The 21,684-nt window shown below is 50.0% G+C and overlaps 2 protein-coding genes across 2 annotated transcripts; both read left to right on the top strand.

The window, feature by feature from the left end:
• The first annotated feature begins 11,976 nt into the window (after positions 1 to 11,976).
• zpld1b (zona pellucida-like domain containing 1b) lies at positions 11,977 to 16,524 on the top strand. The gene is made up of 10 exons (XM_086164492.1): positions 11,977 to 12,118; positions 12,708 to 12,928; positions 13,020 to 13,201; positions 13,714 to 13,786; positions 14,302 to 14,399; positions 14,642 to 14,722; positions 15,099 to 15,270; positions 15,342 to 15,447; positions 16,205 to 16,234; positions 16,349 to 16,524. Exons 1-10 carry the CDS (start codon positions 11,977 to 11,979, stop codon positions 16,522 to 16,524), a joined length of 1,281 nt encoding a protein of 426 aa, XP_086020618.1.
• Positions 16,525 to 18,541: 2,017 nt separating this feature from the next.
• Positions 18,542 to 21,297, top strand: LOC147224554 (zona pellucida-like domain-containing protein 1). The gene is made up of 10 exons (XM_086164284.1): positions 18,542 to 18,638; positions 18,732 to 18,952; positions 19,027 to 19,211; positions 19,286 to 19,358; positions 19,440 to 19,537; positions 20,150 to 20,230; positions 20,389 to 20,557; positions 20,636 to 20,738; positions 21,000 to 21,020; positions 21,161 to 21,297. Exons 1-10 carry the CDS (start codon positions 18,542 to 18,544, stop codon positions 21,295 to 21,297), a joined length of 1,185 nt encoding a protein of 394 aa, XP_086020410.1.
• Positions 21,298 to 21,684: the final 387 nt, after the last annotated feature.

The raw sequence follows: 21,684 nt of genomic DNA, 5'->3' as shown, positions 1-21,684 counted from the left end.
TCACACTTCTGGACAAGGTTGGGTCTAAAGTGAATGTTTTTGGAGAACGCCACACAGAAGAGCCCACGTGGGAATCCAACCAGCGACCTTCTTGTTGAGAAGCAGAATCTCTAACCCATGTGTCCCCCGCCGCCCCCACTATACCGCAGTGCTCATTCAATTTGGACTTAGACCGAAACACATTTTATCGTCATTCAGTATAATGGCAACTGCACGGTCAATGTTCAAGTGGCTCAGCACAGAATTAAATGTACAGTGAATCAAAACATGCAGCGGTAAAGTATCATGAAGTGCAATAGTGAAAGTGTGCCGTGGAGTTAACACATGTGCAAAAACTGTTTGTATGAATAAAAAAAAAAAAATCGAAAGTGTCTGTAGGCAGAAAGGTGGAGGTATGCACAAGAAGAAGAGGAATGAAGGTTAGCAGAGACAGAACACGTGTGTGAATGAGAGTGGAAGTGGAACGGAGAGGTGAAGGAGGGGAAAGGTTTTAAGTACAGCGAGTCCAGCAGTGCAGAACAACAGAGAAGGTGGAGAAGAGGTGAAGACAACAAGTTGGAACGGGAGGAGAAAAGAGTCAGGGGTGATAAAAAGGGGATCACGTCTCGTTTGGAGACACCGAGGAGAAGACGGGAGGCAGAGACTGAGATGTTGAGGATCAGGAAGGAGTCCGTCAGAGGGACAGCACATGTTGGATGTTTTGGGGATAAAGTCACACCGAGATGGCTTGGCAAAAGGACAGAAGAGGGACGGTGGAGATCTGGGTGGAAGGACGGCGAGGTTGGAGCTGCCGGGCAGAAGGTCGAGAGGAAGATCTAGATGGCGTTGCAATCGCAGAGCAGAACGCGGTGGTCCTGCGTTGGATGCTGGTGTTCTGGGTTTGTCTTTTGAATCAATACAAAGTATTTGAAGAAAATCTGATCTTCATTCTTAGTGACTGACCTGAAACACAAAGAAAGGTATGACATTTCCCTTCCCTTGTTTCTGTTCAGGAGCTTTTGTTCAGTGGCGGCGAAATGTTCTTCCCGGCTTGATGGAAAAATTCTTTACATTTCTCCAGAGATTATACGTTGAGAAAATAAGCCTAATGCTGTTTAGAATTCCCTGAAAATGACAAATCCAGTTTCCCCCTCAGGCCTTCACAGTCCACATACGGTACAATCTCAGGTTCTTTTATAAGGACCAAGAACGGTCATTAAACCAACAACTAACAGGGTTTTCTTTTTTTTTTAAACCGGCAAACTCGCAGGGAACCGGGGAGCGTGTAAATCTTTAATAGTCTAGAAGTTGTTATTCATTGATTTGCCTAAATAAACATGAATCCCATTCATTAGCGCTTAATTTAGAGACACTTTCTGTGTCGGGCTGCTTGGCCGCCGGCCATAAGAGGCCAGGATGGTCCCAGGCAGCGCCAGGCGCCGGCACCTCGCCCTCTCAGTCACAGGCGTGCTTTCAGCTGCGACGGGCCGGATACCCTGATGGAATTGTCAAAGCAGGACGGCAGCCTTCTTTTTAGGGCGCTGGGGAGCCTCTGGTTTTGATGACCTAACTGCGGGAAGGAGCACAAACTCCATAAAATGACCTACAGTCTTGAAATGAGAATACAGTGTACCCTCACTTATGTTCCGAGACGCCCCTCGCGTAAAAGGGAATTTCCACAAACATGATTATTTTTATGGTATTTACAGAAATCAACCCTGAACGAACCTCGCTCGACCCTTTACGAACCTCCCTGCTGGCGTTTTTCTTCATCAGAAACATCCTTCTAGGCAGTTGCTGGCTCTGCTTTCGAAATGGTTTTCTAAATCACCGCGTGCCGACCGAACCATATCGTCATTCCGATCTTGCGACTTATTTTGCAGGGATTTTGCGACATTTGCCGATTTCTTCCTCTTCTTGTTGCTTCTCTTCCTCGCCGGCAGACTTTGTCGTCTCAGTGAGATCCTCGTCCGTCGACGGATCCCGATCCCTATTAAACTATTGATGTTGTCAGGATTCATGTCAGAGAAGCCATCTCCTCCAAGAAGGAATTCTCATATTTAATTTCTTTCATAAAAGAAATTTTAGTTTAATTTTACTTTTTTTTTTTTCAAATACTGCAATAAAACAATAAAGAACGATAAATTGCGAGAACTGAATTTACAAAAAAAAAAAAAAAAAGTGAAAGCCGAACCACGAAGTAGCCGAGGGTCCACTGTATTCATCATCTTCAACAATTTCCTTTTGGATAAATAAATTGTTCTTATCTTATCTCATCTGTCCGGTCACCTGTCGCTAAAATGAAGTCTGGTCTCCGTCCTGAGAAGCCCGGCGGCAGACACGAGTTCCTTGCGCCGCCACCACCAACAGGGAGGTGCAGTATCACTTCCAGCAAGAACACGTCCTGCTGGTGTCGTATCCCGACCCGGACGAGGTGCTATCACGCTTTTCGGTGAAGTGCCACAACCTACACCCACCTGCGTACGTGTGTGTGTGTGTGTGTGTGTGTGTCTACTCTACCAACCGGTGTTGTCACGCTGCCACGGCGTGCTTTCAGGAGGACGCCGCTCCGCATTGTGATAGTCATCACTTGCAACTTAAGTGCAACCGGCTGGCAAAGGTGTGAGCGTCCACTGGATCCAAGCGGTCGGGATGTTGACGCGCTCAGGGATTCACAGGCTGCACATCATTGCAATTTTTCCCACAAAAAAAAAAAAGGAATGAATACAGATATACGGCCAAATGTTCACCTGCCTTGATTTGCATATGAGCTTAATGAGATGATGAGAACAACTTCATTAATCCCGAAGGAAATTGTTGTGCCAGAGTTTCAAGTAAAAAACATAACAGTAATAGTAGAAAGAATAAGAAATATAATGAAATATGTATTGTCTTAACTGTTAGCAGTAACTACAAAGATTGAAGATTCCCTGCGGCTGAGGGAAGACGTCCAACTTAATTGACGTCCAACTCCTAATCCATAGGGTTCAATATGACGTTTGGCCCCACCTTTGCAGCTCCAATAGCTTCAACTCTTCTGGAAAGGCCGTCCACAAGGTGCAGGAGTGTGTCGATTAGAATTTTGAGGTTCTTCCAGATGTGCATTTGTGATGTTGGCCAGGAAGGCCTGGCTCTCAGTATCCGCTCTAATTTATCCCAGAGGCGTCCAATGGGTTTGAGGTCGCAACTTTGTGCAGGACCGTTAAGTTCATCCACCTCTCTTTGTGCACTGGTGCACAGTCATGTCCAAAAATGTCTTGGTGCGCCGAAGCTTTCGGAGTTCCTTTCGCTGAACCGAGCGGCCGTGTTCAGCTCCTGAAGGACGACCCCACACCAAAACCCCTCCTCAACCAAACTTCACACTTGGCACAATTTAGTCAGACAAGCACTGATCTCCCGGCAACTGCCAAACCCGGACTCGTCCGTCAAATTGCCAGAGTAAAAAGCGCGATTGGTCACTCCGGAGAATGCATCTCTACTGCTCCAGAGTCCAGAGACGGCATGCTTTACACCTCTGTAATTGCATTGCACTTGGTGACGTGAGGCTCGGATGCAGCCGCTCGGCCACAGAAACTCATTTGAAGCTCATCTGAAGGCCACGTGAAGTTTGGATGTCTTCAGCCATTGACTCTGCTGAAAGTTGCGCCTCAGCATCCGCTGACCCCGTCAGTTTGCGCGTCCGACCACATTGTGGCTGTTGCTGTCGTTCCAAAACATCTCCACGGTCTTAGAATCCAGCTGCCAGTTGACGGTGGAATATTCAGGAGGGAGGAAATGTCACGACTGGACTTGTTGCGTCCTGTCGCAGCTCCACGCTGGAGATCACCGAGCTCCTGAGAGCCACCTGTTTTTTCAAAAATGTTTGTAAAAACAGTCAGCATGCCGAGGTGCTTGATTTTAAACACCTGTGGCCACGGAAGTGATCGGACCACCTGATTTCATTTATTTAGATTTATCTAGACGATCTTCACCTTCCCTCTTGTGTCCGTGATCAAAACCGTCTCTGTCTGTTTCTGTGTCGTTTTCAAGAAGTCGTTCGATTCAACCAAACATTGAACGCTATTTCATACGAGGTTCTTTCAAAACGAGGACAGAATGATGATACCTTCATTTTAGACTTACAGCGATGCTCCTCTTAAAGGTAAAAGCAATCAGTGGAAATCGTGAAAAATGCAATTTATTTATTTTTGTGTCCAAAAAGTGTCATTTTCAAGGACCTTTTATTCTTTAATAATGGCCTTTATTTTTCTGGTGCATCACAGGCTACGTGGGCGTGCAAAATGCCGAGACTGCGCCCCCGACAACATTTTCAACAGTTTTGAGTTTCACCTACACGTTTAAACTTTGGTCGGCATGGCAACAAGATCAACAAAACACTCTCCTGGCAACGCGACCTGAACTAACAGGACGTCCGCAATTTTGATTGGAAGTTTTTCTGGGGTCGTAACTCCATAAAACCTCCTTCCTTCCAAGAGTTTTGATTCGATTAGCATCGGATTTAGTCATTAAACAGTGATGCTATTGAAGACATCCAATACTGAAGATCTGGTACGAGCACATGGTTGATCTGATGACGCACGTGACGTGGCGGCGAGTCTCCACCAAGTCCTGCTCTGAGGACACACACCGGTTTGCGTTTGGGCTTCGTCATACAGCTTCCTGCCGGATTCAGGAAGCAAATAAATCTCCAGTTTGGTGAACCTGGTTCAATGTTTAATAAGAACACACACCTTGACCTCCTACACAGTAAATTCTCTCCAGTATTTGGGCTCACCGGGACCTGACAGGCATAAAAACTAAGCACCATCTCTTAAGGTGATGTTTATAAGAGAAATGACGTCCATACAGGGGACGCTCGATCCGAATTCCTAAAAATTGTGATAAATCCAACTAAAAAAACGTCGTCCACGCATTTGGGAACCCTATCTTGGAAGCAAAATTTGCCACTGGAAATAGAGCGGAAAACCAGGACTGCGTTAGCGCCACTCCATTAGGTCAGAAAATCTACGTGATGGGAGTTTTGGGTCTGGAAATACGGCGCGATGAATAACAACGTGGTGCTCGGCGTGATATCCAGTTGGTGCGATTCTATTTACATCAGCACTCGCTAGCGGCAGGTAGGAGCCTCGCACCTCGTGCCAAATTCAAACACGATCGGGTTTTTGCAGGCCTTCTCTCTGCATGAGCTGCGGCACGAGCGCGCCGGAAGGTGCGAGAGCCCAGCGAGGATGGTTTTCCTTGCTTTTCTTTGCAGAATCGTGACCGAAACATCGACCCGGTGTCGTTTCTTCTCCTGGAGAAGCGGATGACCCTCGCGATGATATGGTGTCAAAACTGACGCACAAAAGGCGACGCGTTTGTTCATTTCGTCCGGATGGGAAGAAAAAGTGAGCGACCGGCGCACGGCGGTGCACGGCGGTGCACGGCGGCGCACTGCAGGGAGACAGGCGGCCATCATGTCAAGCTGGAGAAGCTTTGGCACGTTGATGTTCAGCAGAGTGGAGATGGAAGTCCTGCAGCAGGAGTGCAGTGCAGCACAGGGAGCACAGGGGGGCAGCACACTGCCATGGTTATCTCCAGCAGCTCACACACACACACACACACACACACACGCACACACACACACACACACACACACACACACACACACACACACAAACAAGTAAATAAATGAATAATCAGATTTTGCCTGTTTTTGGCCTCTGCACCATTTCAATTCCAATTTGCTCAGGTAGACATGGGTGATATGGATGACGCGGACGGCGCAGGTTTGTTTCGGTGGAAATAGTTTCGGAGGAGTCGCCCTGACAACGTCGCGCTGAAGGAAAGAGCAGCTCCTCACGTGCACCTGATTCGGGGTTTGGTTTCATACATAAACAAGTCACGCGTTTATTTTTCCGGCTTTTCTCTGCCAATTTTCTTTTCAGGTTTCCAGACAAGCACAGAGCCCAAGATTGTCGATTTTTTTTTTTTTTTTCTCCTTCTTTTAAGCGAAAACGGTCGTGGGAAACCAGCGCTTTCCCCCTTCATCGTCGCCGTCGGAATCTCAGCCTAAACTTTGTTTGCAGTCGAACCCAAATCCGCCTCAAACACCGATATATTTTTGCTTTGTTTTGTTTGATGAAACTTCTCCCCCTTTCCGTGCAGCTCTTCCAGGAGCATCACTCCCAGAGGAGGAGCTGACAGCCGGGCCTTTGATCAGGGCTTCTCTTTCCTATCTGTGTTTAAAATGGAGCATCAGATTGCTTCGCCGCTGAAAGCTTTGTGATGCGGGCCGTCGTGTGTGATTCAGATATCTGTTTGTTGAGTCTGGACGCTCAAGGTCGATCAGATAGCGCCGACTCTATCTGGGAGATCTGCGAGCGGCGGTGGGTCGAGGGCCGCGGAAAGTCTCAGAGCACAACGACCAGAGAGGAACGTCAGCAAAGCTCAGGTAACGGCGGCCGAGACGCTAAAACACAGCTGTGCGCCTTGCAAACTCCGACTCCGTGGAGGAAGACGATGGAAAGATTCTCCCTTGCTGTTAAAAAGGAAAATGAATGGGTGACATTATTTTATCAGCCAGAATGAAAGGAAAGGTGGTGACACCAGCGATGCTGTACGGGCTAGAAACTGTCACAATGACCGGAAGACACGAGGAGACTGTTTGCAGACGACCATCAAGATATATTTATCATACATATGCAGAACGCTGTTGACGTCACAGTCTCTTACTAATGGTACCATTTGTACAACTCGGTACAGTATTACGATACCCATATTGGATATACACCCATTTATTCACTGATGTGCATAATTTGATGCTGCTGTTTGCAGACGACACTGTGATCTGTAGTGAGAGCATGGAAGAGGTTAGAGGAACATCTAGAGAGGTGGAGGTATGCTCTGGACAGGAGAGGAATGAAGGTTGGTCGGAATATATGTGTGTGAACGAGAGGAACCCGGGTGGAACGGTGAGGATGCAGGGAGTGGAGATCAAGAAGGTGGAGGATTTCAAGGTCGTTGGGTCGACGGTCCAGAGCGTAGGAGAGTGTGGAAAAGAAATGGGTTCAAGCCGGTTGGAATGGGTGGAGAAAAAGGGGTACGAAGAGATGGAAGACTATCGACTAGAAGGAAATGAAAGGTGGAGGAGACAGTGGTGACACAGGTGTGGACTACAAACTGTCACAATGACCAAAAGATAGGAGGCGGAGCTGGAGGTTACAGAGATGAAGATGTTGAGGCTCCAGGATGGAGAGGATCAGGAATGAGTCCATCAGATGTTCTGGAGAAGGTCAAAGAAGGTTGGGTCATGGATAGTGAATATATAGGTAGAAACACAACAATGACCAAAAGACAGGAGGCAGAGCTGGAGGTCGCAGAGATGAAGACGTTGAGGTTCTCTTTGGGAGCGACCAGGATGGAGAGGATCGGGAATGAGTCCTTCAGAGGGACGGCACATGGTAGATGTTCTGGAGAGAAGGTCAGAGAAGCCAGACTGAGATGGTTGGGGATTGTAAATATATTGGTGGACGGATGCTGGAATCGGAGCTCCAGAGGAAGACCAAAGAGAAGATGGATGGACGTCATGAGAGAGGATATGAAGGCAGTCGGTGTGAGAGAGGAGGATCCAGAGAACAGGGTTAGATGGAGAAGGTGGATTTGTCGTGGAGAAGATGTTTCCCGGTGCAGCTTTACCCCTCGAAGAAACTCATGCGGCTGAAACACAAGCGCAGAAACGGAGCGCACGGCTATACGTCCACTAAATAGGTCATTCCATGGGCGGGATGGTAAAGGAAGCTTGACGGTAACGGGTTCACTATATGTATTCATTTCATGTGTACGTAGCCATCCGATCTGTTTGCTCCGAATGGCACTTGTCTGCCTGTGAGAGCTTCAGATTTGATTTCAGCCCTACCTCATCAGGCGGGCAGGTGAGCGGCGGTGAATAGCAAACACCCGTAGCCGGCTGCGTTTCTCAGGGCGCCGCCGGAGCCGATACGTCTTCGGATCCGGAACTGAGAGCTGACACGTGAGGCCGCGGGCGGAGATAACTCCCAGCACGGGACGAGAGCGAGATGAGGCCGGCGGTTCGGCGGCGGGAGGCGGGAGGCGGCAGCGCTGCGGGCGGGGAAAACAAACACCGCACACGTAGCGGCGCTTTTGCATAAACAAACCCTCCGAGGGTAGAAGGATGTTTTTTTCCTGGAAGTACAGCACAGGTATTTTCTGTTTTCTTTTTTTATTCCGCCGGGCCTCCTTCCGGGTTGCAGACCGCCCTTCTTTTTAGCACTGAAACACTGAAGGTAGAAACAGAAATGACCGGTGCAATAAAAGTCACTGCGCTGAGGCGTGAATCCTGAGGACCGGCATCAGTTTGAACTGTCAGGTAGAAATGTTGCAGTTTCTACTCCACAAAATACTCATTCCTAAAATTCCTTTTTCTGAATAACATCGTAAACCGCCCGTCTGACTCTGACCTGCAACCAACGTGTTTTCCGATGCGTCGATGTTGGGTGTTTCTTCTGAACAGAGGGAGTAAAGGCTTCTTTAATATTTGAACAGAATGAATATATCAACACATCGAGCTAAACTCGCCGTGGGAAATCATTCTATAGACACAGAGAAGTTTAGGTTTCAGAGGTCAATAGTTCTCACTACAGTGCTCTGAAACAGTCCTGAAGCCCAAATATGAATATATTAGTATTTGACTTGCACGGCGATGCTATTGTGATGATCGTCTGTTTATGTTATCTTGTTTTACAGCACTGAAGATCCTACATGTGACCAGATCTTAGAATGAGAGGGTCTACTTGGCCCCTGATGGTCCAGTCCAGGACAAACCCTGCCTCTCTTCTGATGACAGAAGAGAAAGACAGAAAATCACAACAGAAATCAAGACGGAGAAGCCGGTCCAAATGTCCAACCAGGGACACGAGTACCGTAATTTCCCGACTATTGGGCGCGCCTGAATATAAGCCGCACCGGATAGAAATAACTAAATGAATCTATGTGTACATAAACAGGTCGCATTTGTTTATAAGCAGCAGGTGGCCACCTTATAACAGGAGATATTTAAACAGAAATGTATTTTTTTTGCTTTTATTTCAATACATACAGGTAGCATCCACATATTTGTACTAGAAATGATTTTATCTGAACAGTGGCTGTGACACAGCTGATGAAATAGGTGAATAATAAATAACAAAAGGAAAAGCTCCCCGCCTTGTCCTCCTCCAGCTGATGTCTATTTCAGTGTTCCTCCTGCGTTCCGAGACCGTTAAAGTCGCCTTCTTTGGTGTCAGAATTAAACGGCTTCCGAATTTCACGGTAATTTCATCGGTCCAATATGACGAGGCTAAATGTTTTGGCGGCGTGAAGCTCATCGGCCCAAAATAATCCATAAATTAGCCGCATCGTTGTTTAAGTGTTCAATTGTGCGTATCGTCCGGAAATTACGGTAAGTTTAAGCTCTTTGCAGTGGCATCAGCGGCATTCTTTATAATCAAACTGTTGAACTGGACGGACCCGTGTCGAAATAAACTTGTATTCAACGATAGTAAATCACGCTGCGGGAAAATGGATCCAAAATATTCTGTGTTGTGATGAAACATCAAGACGGATGACTTCATTGCACAAAGAAAACTTCTACTTCTGATACTGTTCAAAAATCCCGTCATTGAAACCTCCTGTCAAAGCGACGGGGCTTTTTCTGAATCGGTTTTTGATAGATGGGCCGCATTTTCCGCACGAAGGACCCTTCAAATCGGCCCCATTGAAACAAACGAAATCGCCCGACGGTCAAGGTCTCCCGCGCAAACCGGCTTCTTCGTCTTGATCAGAAGTTGCTCCGACAAGCTTCCTGAAAGAGATGAAGATTTCTGCTTTGAGAGCTCTTTCCGCTGAACGCTTTTTCGGAGCTGAGAGAGAGAGATCATCATTTTAGATGATCATTTGCTCCACAGCTTCCGCCACCCGAACAGAGCAGCCGGCGCCGCATTTGATGATTCACCGTACGCACAAAGACCATCCATCTGAACATCCACAAATCCATGACGACAAGGCGAACGCCATCTGCCGGGGAGGATCGAGTGAAGGGATTAAAAAAAAAAAAAAAAGGGAAAAAGCAGACGGTTTGTCACAAAACTGTTCCGAAGTCTGAGGGAAGACGGGCCGCACATATGAAAGCGTGCACCCTGTGAACCAGCGGCGTGCAGCTCCTCCACGGTGCAGCTCTGGGGAGGCAAACACGGTGAAGGATGAAAGAATAACGTCGTCCATCTCGAAGATACAAACGGTCTCGTGGACCGAAAGCATTGAGGTTGGCGGCCGGTGAGGCACTGGCTTCGTAGCAATCAGATTAACAAACGTATAAACTCCACAGAATAGCTTATTCACCATCTGACTGGCGGGTTATATTTCTATATACACACATACAAACTGTAGGAAACAAAAGTTGAAAGTGAGGAGAGGAAAGAAATAAATGCATGGCTGCACTTGACTAGCTAACGCTAGCTTGCTGTCGCCATGTTCTTCGGCCGAGGAGTCGCAAGAAGAAGCCTTGGAATCACAAGCGCCCTCTACCATGAGGCAGCAGAACTGCGTGCCTCACCTAGTCGCTCTTCGCAGCGGTTTTATGATCGCTCAGCACAAGAAACTAGTTGTGCACACGAAACCTGTAGTTCATATAGCAAAAGTTTAGCAACATACAGAGAAAAAGCAATCCGGTCGTAGTTCAGAGCCACCAGCAGTCAGCCGTCATTGAGGCTCAACAGTGGGCGGCCTCACCGCACGTCTCTTTTCAGTATTTGAACAGTAAATGTGAAAATCCAGCCATTTCGAACAAAAAAAAAAAAAAAATCTAAAACAGGTGACGCTAAATGAAAAATACCTTCACAGTGCAAATCACAGATAAATGGAACCATTTCATCCTTTTTTTTCCATTTCCATTTTTTTCTTTTCAAGATTGTCAAGTGAGGCACGGCTTCTCCCGCCTCCCCCGAACGCACGTCGCCGGGCGAAAGCAGCAGCCGAACGCCGTGCGCACGCCGGCTTTCACAATAGCGGACGTCGGACCGACGGTTGGACTCGATTCAGTCGAATACGGCGTCGTATGAAGAGGTCAAAGACCAATCGGGGAGCGTTCTTCCCCCGTGGTTGTTGTTGTTGTTGTTGTTAAAATCAGAGTGCGAGAAACCCCTCAACTTTTCCACTCTGGCCCCCTCCGGGGTTGAACCCGGAGCCACAGAGCGATGCCTTGTGCATCACAATTACCTCCACACAGCCCCGCATCGGACCGTGAGCGCACTTTTATGTTCATGTGAATGTGCGCCGCCGCGGCAGCGACCGATGACAGCTTAATTCCCGGGCCGCCCCCCTCCCCGCCGAGGCCCGAGCTGACAGACGAGGATCAGGACGAGGAGAGACGAGTGGGAACCGTCCGCACGCACTCAGATTTCGGGGGCGCCGTGAAAAGATTTGTCCCGGCCATTCAGATCCGATGGAGTTTCCCATGTTCTGCGGCAGCAGCTGGTTTTGTTTAAGTGTTTGGATAATGATACGATGATATCCGCCATATCTCTGCACGCACAGCCAATATACGCCGAGCCGGCGTCCTGCTCACGTTGGGTCCTTGATGCCATGAAAACCAGACACCGCATTGTGGGCCTTTTCTCTCGCCACAATAGAGGCTCCGGCCAATTACTTTGGATGAATCGGGACAAACAGGTGTAGAAAAGACACAAGCCGGGGCAGCGGGGGCGGCGGGATGAAATGAGCTGCATAGAGGGGCGACCCGGGTTTCAAAGGGGTTGGGGAAGGAACCGGCGGGAACGAATGAGGTAAAAGGGGGCAGAGGGAGCAGGATAAGAAGGAACAGGGAACCGACTTACGCGGCGCCACTTTGACGGAGGTCAGCGGCCGGGAGGAAACGCTTGCAGAACGGGAGCCATTGTTTCGGGTGTAATTTTTGAATCGGCACCTGAGGAATGCGGTTAAAGCAAGGTTGACCTTTAGAAGATGACAGCGGGCAAACCTCTCTCGGGTGCTGAAATGACACCGGCGCGCTTTATCCTCTTTCTCATAAGTACCGCCGCCGCCGCCGTCTCGGCACAGTTCAACGGATACAACTGTGACGCCAACTACCACAGCAGGTTTCCGGGTGAGGATCCGCCACAAGACATTCGGTCTGCGTTCGGCTTGTATATTTAGAAAATGACTAAACCTCCGCTAGTTTAGCCCGACCGAGTGCGGACCAACTCTTTTTCCAAAACGCATCGTCCGATTCCATCGGGGACGGTAGAAACTTCTTTCTTGTCCTTGCTATCGCGGCGCCGGCATGGAGACGGATCTCCAGTATCGCCGAAAGAAAATGGATTTATGAGAAAAAAAAAAAATCACATTCTTGGCAAATCTACTTTTCTCCCGATTAACAAACATCTCAAACTGCGATCTCCGAACTCGCTTTGACGAACCGCGGCCGATGCTCTTGCGGCGAAAGTATTTTCCGAAGAATTGGTAAACGGAGACTATTTCCGAGGAATTTGTGCGTTTGACATTAATACATAAATGAAGCGGGCGTATCTTCAAACGCCTCTTTAATCCTTCCGGGCTGCCGGTAAACACCGCAGGACGCGGGAGGATCATTGTTGTTTAGCGTGTTAATACCGAACAAATAAGCGTACGCTTTCCCCCGCAGTGGGACTCACGCCGTTCGCTTCCCGTAACACTCACCTTTGAACGTTCTGCAGGGGAGCGGGACGTCAGCGTGTACTGCGGAGTTCAGACCATCACTTTGAAGGTCAACTTCTGCCCGGTGCTGTTCTCCGGCTACACCGCCGCCGACCTGGCCTTGAACGGTCACCATGGCGACGCCCAGTGCCGAGGATTCATCAACAACAACACCTTTCCCACGGCGGTCCTGTTCAGCATCAGCCTCAGCACTCTGGAAGCCTGCGGAAACAGCCTGGTGGTAAAGGGCACACACACACACACACACACACACACACATCAATACACAGCTGGAGGGAAAGTGACGCGGGCTGAGATGTTTTCCTCCCCAGGTCAGCGCGGCTTACGGCGCCAACGCTTTCGGGAACATGTCCCTGGTACAGATCGGGAACGTGTCGGGATACATCGACACCCCCGACCCCCCCACCATCATCAGCTACCTGCCCGGCTTGCTCTACAAGTTCAGCTGCAGCTACCCGCTGGAATACCTGGTCAATAACTCGCAGCTGGCGTCGTAAGTCGCCGGGGACGTCGGCCATTTTTTTTTTTAGGAGAAATCGAGAAGCGCCCGCTCGGCTATTCGTAGCTATTGCTTTTGTGCAATATTTCATTTCATAACAGCTACACTACAATTTTTCCTTTTATCATACTATTGCGCACTCCTTACCTCACTTGTTACTAAGACACTTATAATTTTATCACTTGTTTACGAAGACACTTTATAGTTTCTCTGAGACACTTTATAGTTTATGGTTTATTTTATTTCTAATTCTGCCTTTTCTTTTTATTATTTATTACTGTTTATTTTCTGTAACTCTGGCACAACAATTTCCTTCGGGATTAATAAAGTTGTTCTTATCTTATCTTATCTTATCTTATCTTATCTTATCTTATCTTATCTTATCTTATCTTTTTAATCTGCATTGCTAGTTAATGGCGTAGATGAAATTAGCGAGCGCTCACGTTTGCGCTCACGTTTGTTTAATGATCCCTGGATGTTTAACTCAAATCCCCGTCTTTCTGCAGCTCCTCCGCGGCGATATCAGTCAAGGACAGCAACGGTACATTTGTGAGCACGCTCAATTTGATTTTGTACAACGTGAGTACACGTACCTACTGAATTTCAAATCCATTGTTTTTGGAAGGGTTTTCAGCGAAAACAAGGATTTATCGGGGACTGAATTGCATTTTCTGATGCGTTGTGGCAAGGAGAAATTGTGAGCGTAGCATAAATTTCATTTTCTGTAGCACGGACTTGTGATGTATGTGATTTCCTTTTCATTACACGAGTATTTAATGAAAACAACTCGCCGCTTTGGGTGTAATTGTCGTAAACCATTGATGGAAAAAATGATTCTACCTTCTCGACACATGGAAAACTCAACATCTCAATTGAATTTTTGTGGATATGAAAGGTTTTTTTTTTTTCAAATTGATTAGAAAGTCATGTGGCCGGTTTGGGTATAATTGTTGTGAACCATAGATGGAAAAAAATGATTTTACATTTTTGACACATGGAAAACTCAACATCTCAATCTAAGTTGTTTGGATATGAAAGCCCTTTTTTAGCGTTTCCTGTCGGTATCAATCGGTCTTTATTTTCCCTCCGTGCAGGATTCAACGTACAACCAGCCGCTGTCCATCCCGATGGCCGGCTTGGCTCTGAAGACCAGAGTGTTTGCCGCCGTGAAGGCCGCCAACTTGGACAAACGGTAAAGGTCAATAAACCTATCCGGCGTGCGAGAGCTTCTTCGTCGCCCGCAAAAGTCGAGCGCGACACCTTTCCCACCGCGGCCGTTCCAAATTCGGGGCTTTTTAGCCGCGACTCCCCCGCACCCATGAAGCCATTATGTTATTATCGTGCGTGTAGGCGCCAGTCCGCGGCGGAGAAAGGAAGATCTGTGCTTTCCCATCTCTATCCTCCACCCCAATCTCACGTTCTGTCCCCCCGCAGGTGGAACATCTTGATGGACTACTGTTACACAACCCCCTCCGGGAATCCTAATGATGAACTGCGCTACGACCTTTTCTTCGGGTAATCTGGCGTCTTTTTCCTCCAGATGACGACCGGATAAAACACAAAGGAGGGCTATTACCCATTCAGGCCGTCCTCACAGTTCATCCCCTGTGAATGCCTCTTTGTTTTTCTCCCCTGGACGAGCGCTTGACAATGTACAAATCGGTCATTGTCTGCGCGCTGATTGATTGATTAAATGTGTGCCATCGCTGATGAGAAACCCGATGCAACGCTACACCGCGGTGAAATCACACGGGGCGGAGGTGCAATGCAAGGAAAGATTTCATCTCACGGTGGTCCTCCCGTCCTCCCGTTGAACGTTTAGCCGCGGACGCGCGGCATTAGCATAAACGCCGAGTTCACCGACGTGTGCGCGATTCTCATCCCGAGCCAGATGCCACAAGGACCCGCAGACCACCGTTTTCGAGAACGGGAGGAGCCAGATGGGAAGATTCTCCTTTGAGGTCTTCCGCTTCGTGAAGCACCGGCACCAGAAGATGTCCACCGTGTTCCTGCACTGCGTCACCAAGCTGTGCAGGGCGGACGACTGCACCACGCTCATGCCGGTAAGCGCGCGCCGACGTCCGACGCTACCGAGATCGGAGGCCGGGGGAAGATCTGACGATGCCGTCGGCAGATCTGCGGGCGGCGACGCAGGAGGGATGAAGGTGCGAGTCTGGGTTCTCCGCCGGCCGCAAGCGGGAACGCCATCATCACCGCTGGACCCATCATCACCCGAAGCGGTAAATACCCGTCCGGGAATGTTTGTTTGTCCGCGCGTATCCGCGTCGATCGAATAAATTGAAAAGATTTCCGCTGCAAAACACCCGTGGAGATATCTCCTTCGAGAAAGTCGAGGGGCCGCGAGGTGACCATCGAGTCAGGAGGATCAGGGACGAGTCCATCCGAGGGACGGCGAGTGTTAGATGTTGGGCAGAGCTGGAGGCTGCAGAGATGAAGATGTTGACGATGGAGAGGATGAGGATGGAGAACATGTTTTGGACATGAACAGAGGAGGGACGCTGAAGGATGCTCATCTTGGAGGTCTAGAGGAGGTTTTCAGAGGGATGGAAAGAGGGCAGGAGACGGGTTGGAGCCAAAGGAGATGGATGGCGATGGAGGCAGATGATTGGCCATGGAGAGGATGAAGGGAAGCAGCCCAAAGGAATGAGATATTTAAATACAAGTGATATGCTGAACGCATTTCCACATGATAATCGATTGGAAGAACGCTTGCATTGTGACGGTACATTCCCAAACCCCTCAGGTTCCGCCATCGGTATCAACACATGGGTGTCATCTTGAGACGCTCGCGTCCTTTCGGTGGGACTTTTTCCCCCGGCGGAGCGTCCAGAGACGGTCCTCCCCCGCGGACAGATTAGCCTCGGCCGATCCTGCGTCCTGTTGTTTAAACCCCTGATTGACTTCTCTCTCGTTTGTTCGCGCGGCCTTTAAAAGCACAAGCTGACGCTTTCTTCAAAATTTTCCGTCGATTCGCAGATGACACCCCGGCGGACAACTCGCAGCTCGGTGAGTACCTCCGACGGGAGCTACCCGTTGAAAGGGCTCCTCTTTCTGGAGGACGAGGAACCCGGCTCGGGCCCCGCCGGTTTTCAGCGTCTGTCATTGTTCGCCCTTCTCCAGCGGCGTCCGGCCACTCCTCCCCCTTCGTGAACCCGGTGACCAGCGCCCTGATCTCAGGCGTGGTCATCCTGGGCGGGATCAGCGTCGGCTTCTTCCTGGTGTCGCTCCGCCTCCTGCAAAAGTCGCGCCCCTCCTCGGCCGAGCCCTCGGGTCTCTGGAACCCCGGGTTCAAGTGAGACGAGACGATCCGCGAGCACAGACGCAGGAGCCTTCTTTTATACTCGCATCAATAAAGTACTGAACCCCATCGACTCTTTCCACCTTCATTCATTCACTCCTGCAGGAAGAGAGTTAAACTCACGAAGAAGCGGAGACTCTGAAGATGGCGGAGCCAGGAGGATGAGGACGGAGCAGGTGGTAGATGTTCTGGGCTTGAGATCGTTTTGGGTTGGAAGCGGGAGGAAGACCGGAGAGGACGGGAAGGTAGCGAGAGAAGAAGAAAAGTTGTGTGGAGACTCTTTCCTTCAGCTGATGTGCAGAGACCAGCGGGAACATCTCCGCTGATTTTAAATAAACACGACCTTCAGCGGAAGACCGACCAACTCCGACACCCCGTAACAGAAACCGCTTCACATCTCCGATGTTTGTTGCCTCCTTGCTGTGGTCCTCCGGATGGAAGGGGCTCCTGGGTGCTCCGCCAACGTCCCTCATCGGGCGGTCGACGGAGCTGATCCCCCCCCCCCGTTCATTTCAAAGTATCGATCATCTCCCCCTCTTTCGGTCGGCGGCTGCGTCTCACGTGTCTTTGTGGGCCGCTCTCCGCTCTCCACGTCCACGGCTCTTTATCATCCTAATCCCCCTCGTGTCAACGGGCGTTTTGTGCGGTCCTCCGCATCCACAATGGCCGCTGACGGGGAGGATACTTTCATCCGCGGTGTCGGCTTACTATCGGCGATAACTGATTAAACCGGCCCGCGAGAATGGAAACGAGGCAAGAATCTGACTTCGCCGTTGAACCCGAGTTCAAAGCGAAGCGGGTCAAAAGGGGGGGAAAGACGATTCTCCGCAGGCCCGGCGCGTTTACGCGCGAAAACGTGTACCGAAATCAGACAATGCGGCTTCGCGCGGGTGACGAAGACACCCGTCCTCCGCCGCCCTGACCCCGATCGCAGCTTTGCCTTCCCAGGTGGCTCACCTGACAAGATCATTTTACCTTCTCCTCCCCACCTCCACCTCCTCCGCCCCATCAGAAGCTACGCTCTATATTCCAAAAGAGCTGGAAATATAGAAATGTTCCTGTTTTCTGTATATATACATAAATATATATGCGCTTTCTCTAAAATTAAGGCTCATCCAGGTGTCTCCAAAGGAAACATGTCCTTCTTCTCTATTTACTTCATTTGGTTTCATATCAGGAGAAGAAGGGACTGCATTGCACACACACACACACGCACACACACACACACACACACACACAGTGGCACAAAGACCCGTGTCAAAACATACATGTGGGCTGTGTTGGGTTTCAGCGTTTGCCTCCAGGAGATGACCACAGCTCCTCAGCCACAAACAAACAACAAAAAAAAGGGGGTTGTTCACGCAAACCGAGGACCCTCCATAGTCCTCTTGACCCTGTTTCCATCCAATCCTCCCACGCCGTGCGTGAGCGAGACGGACGCCATCCCCGTATATAAACCGGCCCGCCGCCGTCTCAACCCAAACCAGCATTGGGATTGAGGTAGGATCCCAGCTTAGATACAAACAAACACCACTGGATTACTGGCATTTAACCGGAAGACTTCTTCTTCTTCTGTTCCTTCGGGGTTTTTCCCTTCAGGAGATCAACCTTCTCCATCTAATCCTACTCTCTGGATCCTCCTCTCTCACTCCACTCCATCCGTCAATCTTCTCTTCGGTCTTCCTCTAGACTTCCAATTCCAGCATCCGTCTACCAACATATTGACTATCCCTCTTCTGTCCGTGAGCCAACCATCTCTTCTCTCCAAAACATCTACCATGTGCCGTCCGTCTGACGGACTCCTTCCTGATCTTCTCCGTCCTGGTCGCTCCCCTAGGAGAACCTCAACATCTTCATCTCTGCCACCTCCAGCTCTGCTTCCTGTCTTTGGAAGACATTTTATCATCACCAATGTGGATTAAGTTTTGTGCTGGGATCTAATATATATGTGTGTGTGTGTGTGTGTGTGTGTGTGTGTTCTCCGCAGCTCCTTTCACAGACGGCAGAGCCGTGAGATGGCTTTACTCGGCGTCCTCATCCTGACCTCCCTGTGTATTGCGGGCCGAGAGGCCCTCACTTTATCTGATTGCGGAGCTTTTGCCAGACGGCCGGGTGAGCCGAGCGTTCCGCGAATGCGCCGGCGGATCTTCGGAAAAAATCCGCCGTGTCGTGGCGTTTTAATCGACTTGTGGTTTTTGTGATCAGAATACACGGATATCGCGGTGGTGTGCGGCACGTCCGCCATCGACCTGGCCATCCAGATCTGCCCGGTTATCTACACCGGATACGACGAAGATCTGCTGATCCTCAACCGCATCCGCGACAACGCGGACTGCCAGGGGAGGCTGGACACGTCGGTGGCGCCGCCCGTGGTGAGGTTCAGCTTCCCCATCAGGGAGGGGAACGCCTGCGGGAGCAACTTCCTGGTGAGTGCCGAGCCGCGGCTTTCGGATACGAGGGAAACCGATCGTCGTCACGCCTTCGCCCGATGGTTTCTCAGACCACCAGCGCGCCGGGGACGGGGATCTTCGTGGACTTCTCCAACATCCAGTCGGTCAACGTCAGCGGGGTGGTGCGATCTCTGGACCCCACCATCGGAACCATCACCTACAACACGGAGCTGAAGTATTATTATTCCTGCGCCTACCCGCTGGAGTATCTCATCAACAACACCAAAGTGGACGTGTGAGTGCGCGGAGAACGTCACGGTTCCCGTCGGGAATCCGTGACGTTCCACGACTGACCCCTCTCCTCCTCAGGTCTTCGTCCTCCATCGCGCTGAAGGACAACAACGGCAGCTTCATCAGCACCCTCAGCATGACGCTCTACCAGGTCTCCGTCGAAAACGGCGCCGCAAAACCGTCTCGATTCTCGATAAACCCCGTCGATTGTTGATCTTGCCTCTCCTGCCAGGACATCTCCTACAGCGAGCCCCTCGTCATGCCGCCCCTGGGCGTCGAGCTGAGGAAGAAGATCTACGTGGAGGTGGTCGCATCCAACTTGACATCCCAGTAAGAACCTTCATCCTGATCCTATCGCTCCGGACCTGAGCCCGAGTTTATTAAAATCTAGGAGAGCTTCTCAGAACCGACTCGCGGCTTCCAGCTTCGCTGAAACCCTGCGAGCGTTTTGCGTTTAGACAAAAAAAAAAAAAGGTTTTTAAAAAAACAAGCGAATCAATTAAACGATCAAACGACGACGGCGAACAACGATTCCGTTGAATGACGGGGTTTTAGGGGACGTTAATGGAGACGCTTTGAAATTCTCTGTAAATAAGACGAGCGGGTTTTTATCGGAGGAGAAGCGAGGAGGGGGAGGAGGAGAACACCTGGCTAAAAAGCCACGGCTTCGGCAAATCAATTATTCATACGTTGTAGTTTTTGCAGTTTCAGCCGAGCAGAACCGCCTCGGGTCGCCTTTTATCATTTATTTATTTCCCTCTCAGTCGTCAGCAGCCCTTTCATTCATGTAAGAAAGGAACTTAGATTGCATGAAAATCTAATTCTGGAGTTTGGAGCTGCGTTTTCAAACCACACGTTTGTTGATAAACCGCAAATTTGAGGCTTCCACCTGTGACCTGGAGTCTCTGACTCGGTGCTGGGGACCTCATCCTTTCTCCACAGGTACTTTGTGCTCCTGGATCGCTGCTACGCCTCGGTGTCCCCGCAGCCGACCAGCTCCACCTTCTTCAACCTCTTCGTCTCGTAAGTTCCGAGCTCTGCAAAACCGCCGTACGAACGCGCGGCGGCCGACGCAAAATCCAAAAAAAGGGGGATCTCGTCACGGCGACGTCTCCCGGTATCTGAACTTGTCCTTGTCATGTGCAAATGCGGCAGTTGTGAGGTTCGCCTTTTATTGGAAGGTGCTCCATAGATCAGCTGACCACCGTGCTGGAGAACGGCGACAGCCAAAAAGCCCGATTCTACTTCTCGGCGTTTCGCTTCGTGGAGCAGCAGAATGAGACCATCTCCACCTACTACCTGCACTGCATCACCAGGCTCTGCGAGCGCAGCAGCTGCGGCGCCTTCAAGGTAGGAGCTACGCGGGGGTTCGAGGACGTCCACCTCCCCTTGGGGTCCTCGATCTGATGGTCCCGATCTGATCCCCAGCAATGCGGCCGACGGAGGAGGGACGCGGAAACCACGGTCGTCCAGGAGAGCATCACCGAGCCGTCGGTGCTCACGGTGCCGATAAGGGCCAAGACGGAGGACCGTATGTACCCCGAAAAATTAGATGATCAGGGCGGCGCGGGTGAAGGAGAAGATCACACACACCTTTGCGTGAATATGCACTGTCAAGCAATCGGAAGTAGGAAATGGAAAAAAAAAGTCAGGGGAAAATAGACCTCAAAACGTCGGTTTTCCTTCACCTCCTGCCGCCCCGCGCTCCATCGGTCCGCATTTCATCGAATTATTCAGTATCGGCGCAGGATTTGTCCTTCGTAATGGAATTCTCTTCTGTTTCTTCCCGCAGCCATCCTCTCCAAAGAAGAAGGTAAGTATAGTCATTGGCCCGCTAACGACGGCCGCCGTTCCGAGCGCCGTTATTCTTTTTTGTATCTTCAATTTCTATCATGACGCGCTTTGCTGTTCCGTCTGCCGCAATAACGGGGTGTCGTTCTCATTTGTGCACAGCGCTGTCCGGCGGCCGGAGCGACGGCAGGGGCGCGTCCGTCGGCCTGGGGATCGCGGTGGCCGTCCTCGTTGTGATTGGCGCGGCGGCCGTCTTGACGGCGGCGTCCTTTTACCGCAGGCTGAAGCAGCTGAGCTAGCGGACGCCCATTATGTTGATGGCCAGGCGTCCTCACAGGCTAATTGAGATGATGAGTTCAATTCACTTACGGTGGAGGTACGTCATGTATAGGGGACTCTGCCGTCCTGAGAGGAATTATTGATCCGAGCACTTGATTTTTTTTTTTTTTTTTTTTTTGTACCCCAATCCTTCATATGTTGTCGCAACCATCCCTCGCTCCATGAGGCAGAAATACGAAAACACAGGCAGTTTTGCCCTTTTTTTTTTCTGTCACTATGTAAATATTATTTGATTTAAGTTCTCGTCTATTTTACACCCGTGGCCAAATCTTTGCATGGGTCTCGGAAAAATGAGAATACACACCGTCGTACGCGACACCTCCGGCGGCGGCCTGTCGGAGCCGTGA

Source organism: Fistularia commersonii, chromosome 18 (assembly GCF_037954325.1).
Source record: "Fistularia commersonii isolate RoL2024-O1a breed Wild chromosome 18, RoL_Fcom_v1.0, whole genome shotgun sequence".
Classification (NCBI taxonomy): domain Eukaryota; kingdom Metazoa; phylum Chordata; class Actinopteri; order Syngnathiformes; family Fistulariidae; genus Fistularia; species Fistularia commersonii.
The sequence above is the reverse complement of the archived record's forward strand: the minus strand, read 5'-3'. Positions and strand labels throughout refer to the sequence as shown.

Excerpts from the sequence above, each read along its gene's own strand:
- zpld1b (XM_086164492.1), top strand. The coding sequence starts at position 11,977 with ATGACAGCGGGCAAACCTCTCTCGGGTGCTGAAATGACACCGGCGCGC. Across the intron at positions 14,723-15,098 it reads CGCTACGACCTTTTCTTCGG|ATGCCACAAGGACCCGCAGA; the intron begins GTAATCTGGCGT and ends ATCCCGAGCCAG. Across the intron at positions 15,271-15,341 it reads ACTGCACCACGCTCATGCCG|ATCTGCGGGCGGCGACGCAG; the intron begins GTAAGCGCGCGC and ends TGCCGTCGGCAG.
- LOC147224554 (XM_086164284.1), top strand. The coding sequence starts at position 18,542 with ATGGCTTTACTCGGCGTCCTCATCCTGACCTCCCTGTGTATTGCGGGC. Across the intron at positions 19,212-19,285 it reads AACAACACCAAAGTGGACGT|GTCTTCGTCCTCCATCGCGC; the intron begins GTGAGTGCGCGG and ends TCTCCTCCTCAG. Across the intron at positions 20,231-20,388 it reads TTCTTCAACCTCTTCGTCTC|GTGCTCCATAGATCAGCTGA; the intron begins GTAAGTTCCGAG and ends TTTTATTGGAAG.